The 6,000-nt window shown below is 38.3% G+C and overlaps 1 protein-coding gene across 2 annotated transcripts in view; it reads right to left on the bottom strand.

Annotated features, from left to right (window-relative positions):
- Positions 1–1,999: 1,999 nt before the first annotated feature.
- RICTOR (RPTOR independent companion of MTOR complex 2) overlaps positions 2,000–6,000 on the bottom strand; it is a gene marked incomplete at its 5' end in the record, with an annotated part of 91,886 nt that continues 87,885 nt past the window's right edge. For both annotated transcript variants that reach the window (XM_080933872.1, XM_080933873.1), the window contains 4 exons: positions 2,000–2,695; positions 2,825–2,963; positions 4,037–4,160; positions 4,480–4,638. In XM_080933872.1, coding sequence (XP_080789998.1) covers positions 2,621–2,695; positions 2,825–2,963; positions 4,037–4,160; positions 4,480–4,638 — 497 coding nt within the window. In that variant the 3' untranslated portion in view covers positions 2,000–2,620. The remainder of the gene's footprint in view (positions 2,696–2,824; positions 2,964–4,036; positions 4,161–4,479; positions 4,639–6,000) is intronic.

Below are 6,000 nucleotides of genomic sequence, written 5' to 3'. Positions count from 1 at the left end.
TTTTGTCAGTATTTCCTTAGTATGTGAAGCTGAAATCTGTTCTTGAAAAAATTTCAATTAGAAATGACAATTAGAAATTCACAGTTTACAACCAGCTTAACTGTCCAAACTCCTCCAAATTATTAAATAATTATTAATAGTATAAATTTATATGACTAAGATTAATTCTAAACTCTTGAAAAACTACAGTATTGACCTTTTGGTAATATCTAATATTAATAGACAATTTTCTCAATGATTTCTTTTACCATTGACATCATTCATAACCTTCTATAATTTAATAGTCTTAGACACCTATGCTAATCACTTGGCACTGCATGTAGTTTTTGTCATAAAAGTCTTTTATACATGTACTTAAGGAAATGTATTACACCTGTTGGTGAAACCATGGTTAAACCAAATAGCACTATAAATTTAAGCATGGACAATTTTCCCCCAATACACTGATGATCACAAAGCTCTGATATCTTCCCAAAGTAAGTGCTGTAGGCAGATATAATATCTCTCTCTCTCTCTACACACACACACACACACACACACACACACACACACACACACACACACACACACACCCCTTTCAGAGTAACAGTCAAAAGTCAAAACAAAACACACTAGGGCACAGCCTCAATTTCAGGATGGCTGACTCAGGTGCGCAAGGATGGGCATAGTTTTTTGTGAAGAAAAACAAACAAGAATAGTTGTTGTTAAGTTTTGAGGGACGAAACCACAGATTTTATACTCTGTTAACTGAGGTAGTGTTTAAAATGAATGTCTAAAATGTTAATCCCATTTATGAATAAGACTACATTACTTCCTTTGGAATTGTAACCACTATTTGGTCTAGCATCTCTGACATTTGGTTCTCTGGAAAGGCAGTTTTATTATCCAACCAAAGACCAAGGTGACAGGCATGCTCTTAGAAGCACAGCTGACATTTAAATGAACATGGGTTCAGTGACAAAGGTGAAAACAAAGTTTTACCCTCACCGAATCTTCTGAGAAAATGAGAACTGTGTTGTAACGTGAGCAGCAGCTAAGAGCCCTTGTCTGCTTTGTTCTCATGGAAGTTGCTACACAGTGCACACAAGAACAACTCGCTGAAGTGCAGTCAAAGGAGTTAGGAAGGGAGATGAAATGCTTCATCCCAGTGCCAACTTTCAGTGCCAGCAAATTATAAGAAGAATCTCTGTGAGTTATGTTTTCTAGTTCACAGGGTACTTTACATCGATCTTGTAAATAAGACCATCATGAGAAGGGTGTACAACATGGGAAATGTGGAGCGATGTCTATGACGGTGTAAAGCTGATGTGCATTGAAAGATGGGCTACAGAAAGCAATTACAAAGGGTCCCAGTCAGTCCAGCTGGATGGTTTGTTCTATATATGATCTCAAAAAAGATAACCCTTTCACGGATAAGCATTCTAGTAATGATGTTCATGCTACTTTATGTACAAATTTGCATATCTGTTTAATTCCTGTAAAGATCCCCAAGTATCCTTATACATACACAAATTAGACAGACAAAACCTTGCCTTCATCAACTTCACAAATGTGATAAAGGCAATGACTATACTTTTAACTCACCTATGACTGCAATTTATGCAAAACTGGACACTAACAAAAATTAAATTATCGCTGCTTTAAAATTTAGTAATTAAGGCTTTTCACCACAATTTTTATTCTTAATGAGTCTCAATGACTTAATAGGACATATGGCTCTTCCTTTTTCTCATGGAATGTGTAAATTGAAGACAAACTTGAGTTTTCCTTGAGTAACTGCAGTATCATTTAATGCTTTCCTTTGCTTTGGGTCCAGACTACTAATGCTTGTTCAATCCCTTTAAAGCAGTGACAAGGTTGGAAGGTCACTGGGTATACTGTGTTCTGAACAGAAGTATTTCAAATTTAGTACTTATTTTGATCACAACTGTAGTGAAAAACCTTAATTAGTAAAAATAGCCTTTAACAACATATTGCAACAAACCTGAAGAGGAGGAGAACGAATAAGCATCCTTATGCCGTCTGGCATTGTAAAGTAACTCCTAAGTTCCGAGTGTGGAGGCTCTCCTGCTTTGAAGTTATAAACCTCTGAAGTAGTGTTACAAACATTAAGGAAATGTGGAAAGGCCAGCGTGTTCCTCTAACACCAGCAGTTACAGCCCACAGGATAATAGGATGCAGCCTCAGAGTCAGTGACTCCTGGTTTCCACAAATTAGTTGACAAACAAGGCATCTTTTGTATTTACCCTTGATTAAGAAGCATTCAGAAACAACTGTGTGAAGGATGCTTCTTCATGTCCTGTTTTGTTCCACTGCCATTATGCTTTTAAAATAAAAAAATAGAAAACCTATGTAGGTATTCAGTGCTTGGCTCTTGCATATGATGGTAATGAATTAAAATCGTGGTAATGAATCACCAGCCCTAAGAAGGGCCCAACATGGGAGAGAAGTTGGCTTGGCCGGGACACCAGCAGTTCCAGCTGTTCTGTACCAGTAACTGCTCAGTGTCCAAGATTTTCCTGCCTCACTGTCAGCCAGTCGGTATTTTGTGAGGTTTTTAGGAAATCCACATGTATGAATACATATATAGTATCTAGCTACAAACATCATAAATATGAGGTCAGGATTCGGCAGATTCATCAACTATAAGTTGATTTGGTGGAATTGCCAACACAGCCTCTGCTTCTTCATGCATCTAGGAAAAAAGTAATAAATTGTCAATTTTTCTTTAAAAATAAAAATGGCATATAATATAGATACAACCTTTCAACTTCAAATACAGATAATTCTGGGAGACAAATTTCAGAAATATAGTCTTACTTACTTGTAAAAACTGTACATCCTGAAATAGCTCTTGTATGAACCTCCGGCACTGAAGTCTAAATGTGCAGTGTGATAACAGGTGAGAAACTTCAGAATAAAGGCATATGTCATCAAACGTTTGAGGATACTTCTCTTTAATGCTAAAATGAAAAGAGAGACTATGTCATGATAAAGATAGAACCCATTTATTCATTTTACCCCCCAAAATGACACTTTCTGCTAATTTTTCTCTCCAGATACTTGATTAGATGGAACGCTAGGAATGGTGGCTTCATAGTCTAGACAGAAGTCGGTCTTTCTCTTTTCTTCCAGCCTTGACCAATGCCTCCGTACCTCACACACTCCAGACCCTCCTGCCTGTCCTCCAGTGCCAGAATTACATGTGTGTGCCACCATACCCAGCTCGTTCCGATGTATATCTAGTTCACACTTTAGACAGTTCAAGTTTCTGCTTTCAAAGATTATCAAAATCTGAATGCTTCTTGTAAAGTTATTTTCCAATAACACAAGGAAATTATTAATTTTATCAGACTAACATGACTATATAACATGCTCATATTGTAAGGCACTTAAAGCTCATTTCAAGTTAATAGTTACCTCTGGCTGACCAGAGCTAGCCGTGTGGGTGGGAGGCTGGGCTGAAGGCTCACTTACAGCCCACACGCACACCGCATAGACAACCACTGCTTTAACCATGAAAATAAAGATCATTTGCTCACAATTTTCATTCATCAGATTTTGATAAACACAATCCAATCAGGAAATTCCAACAGTGTATTACCTAAGCACGCTTCTCAAGCATTTGGTCCTTAGGTCTTCAATGTTTTTGAAAAATCTAAAAAGCTTTTTTTTGTTGTTAAGTGAGTTATAGCCACCAGCAATCACTTCAGAAACTAAAATTTAGATTCTATAGGTTAATAAATAGCAAGTTATTTCATTAAAAACCCCAAATTTTATCAAAACAAAAAAGAAAGATGTGTAAAAGTGGCCCTGCTTTTTAGATAGTTTTCTAGTTTTGCAGATTTGTTTAGAAGTCTGGCTGATCCTCACTCACTTTTGCCTTCAATCTTCTCTACAGACAATGTACCACAGCGAATCACCTGTAAGGCCGACCCACAGGTGGGAACACAGCCCGTGACCGAGGCTATGGAGAACAACTATTTTTACAACTTACAACATACAACAAGCTAACAACCTTCATGCAGTTACTCACGTCAAAAGCCCGGTTTCGTGACACTTGGTGGAAACTGAACTACTCAAATTGACGACTAATCTTAGCACTTCTTTACGAAGTAGGATGCGGCACATTGGCGTATCATCTGGAATGGTTTTAACACCTAAAATAAAGACATCAGTGTGAGGTCCCTTATCGAATTACAGTGTAGAATGATTACAGTCTATGGAATTTATTTTCAAACTACATAAGCAACTAAAACTGGAATCTGCTACATATAATCTGCTAATGATCTTGGAGCAAAGTTCTAGAAGCAGCGACCACACAGGGAGCCTGCGAATGCATGATGCAGGTGGAGTATTTAAGAGTCTGCTAAATGCTTCCACTAATTAGACAACTCTAACTTACACTGCATATGCTAGTAAGAAAATCAACTAAAGACTGTTTTATTAAGGAACAGGAAACTGAACCCCAAGACTCACCCAGTAAGAGTTCAGTGCTTTTGGTGCTGCTAGCTGAGCCTTCTTCCTGAGATGCGCCATCACTGCATCCAGAAATCCCTGAGAACTTAGAGGGAACCACTTCTAAGGGATTGTGGATGGTCTGCTCACACCAATCAGAGTATGGAATATCTTGAAGGTCTGAAGAGAAAATTGGAGTAAAAGCTTTACTCTTGCAATAGCACTGCACACATTAAGATAGCTCCTTTCCCATTCTCAGTGATTTCTCTTCAGAAAGATTGTCAAAGTAAATCTAGATTGCTCAGTGATGAGCATTCAAACAAGGGAACCTGCTTGTTCTAGAGTTGGTTTTCCTAGTAACAAAACACTGTAGGAATCTGTGTGACTGAAACTCCAGCAGTTATATAAAAAAGAGAAGAAGCCTTGCTGTTCTCTCTTGAGCCAGCCCATCCTCTCTACCTGTCTGAACACCTTGCCTGATAGTAAATATAATTACAAGTAGAAGGTGACTTCAGAGCTCTTCCTAGAGTAAGTGTCCTTTTAGTTCGTCTGTCCAAGCATGGCTAAGGCCCCCACAGTGGCATTTTGAAGTCAACCAAACATGTAAGATTTAAAAATGTCAAGGGCGTGGAGCAGCTGGATGACCCATGGGTAGAGAGGCGCTGCTGCTTTGCCGCCTTCTCTGAGTCCAACTCCAAGACCGAGAGAAAGGAGAGAACTGACTCCCCTCACTTGTCCTGATCTTCCAGTGGGCCCCGTGGTACCTAACATTGGCACACATGTGCAAGTGTGGTACACAACACACTTAGGAACAAATAAAAAAATGTAATAAATTTAAAAATTTTTCTATCAACTAAAATCAATGAAAACAAATGGAAAACAAAACAAAAGAAAATTGATGATTATCCCTTCACATTAGACATCCTACAAAAGTTACACAAGCTTAGTACTATACAACACAGTGAAAATAAGTTAAGCATTTCACTAGGGAAAAAAGGACATTGAGCTAGAAAGTAAAGACCTTTGCAAAGCTGGCCTTCTTTACAGTATCAATGGAAAAAGGAGGTTCAACTTCATCCCATCTTGGTTCCTACAAGATAAACACTACACTACATCTTATTCCATCTCTAAGAACCGCTAATATTATTTTCATTAAGTCTACTGCACTAGTTTTATGTTAACCTGATAAAAAATAAAGCCAGAATCTCAATTTAAAAAGGAATTCTTCTATAAAACTGGACTATAGGCAAGCCTGTGAAGCATCTTTTAAGCTAGTGATTGATAGAAGGGCCAGCCCATTGTGGCTGGTACTGGGTTCTGTAAGAATGCAGGCTGAGCAAGCCATCAGGAGCAAGCCAGTTGTCTTAGTTAGGGTTTTATTGCTGTGAACAGACACCATAACCAAGCCAAGTCTTATAAATAACAACATTTAATTGAGGCTGGCTTACAGGTTCAGAGGTGCAGTTCACTGTCACCAAGACAAGAGCATGGCAGCATCCAGGCAGGCATGGTACAGGAGGAGCTGAGAGTTCTACATCTTTA

Source organism: Micromys minutus, assembly GCF_963924665.1.
Source record: "Micromys minutus genome assembly, chromosome: 20".
Taxonomy (NCBI): domain Eukaryota; kingdom Metazoa; phylum Chordata; class Mammalia; order Rodentia; family Muridae; genus Micromys; species Micromys minutus.
The sequence above is the reverse complement of the archived record's forward strand: the minus strand, read 5'-3'. Positions and strand labels throughout refer to the sequence as shown.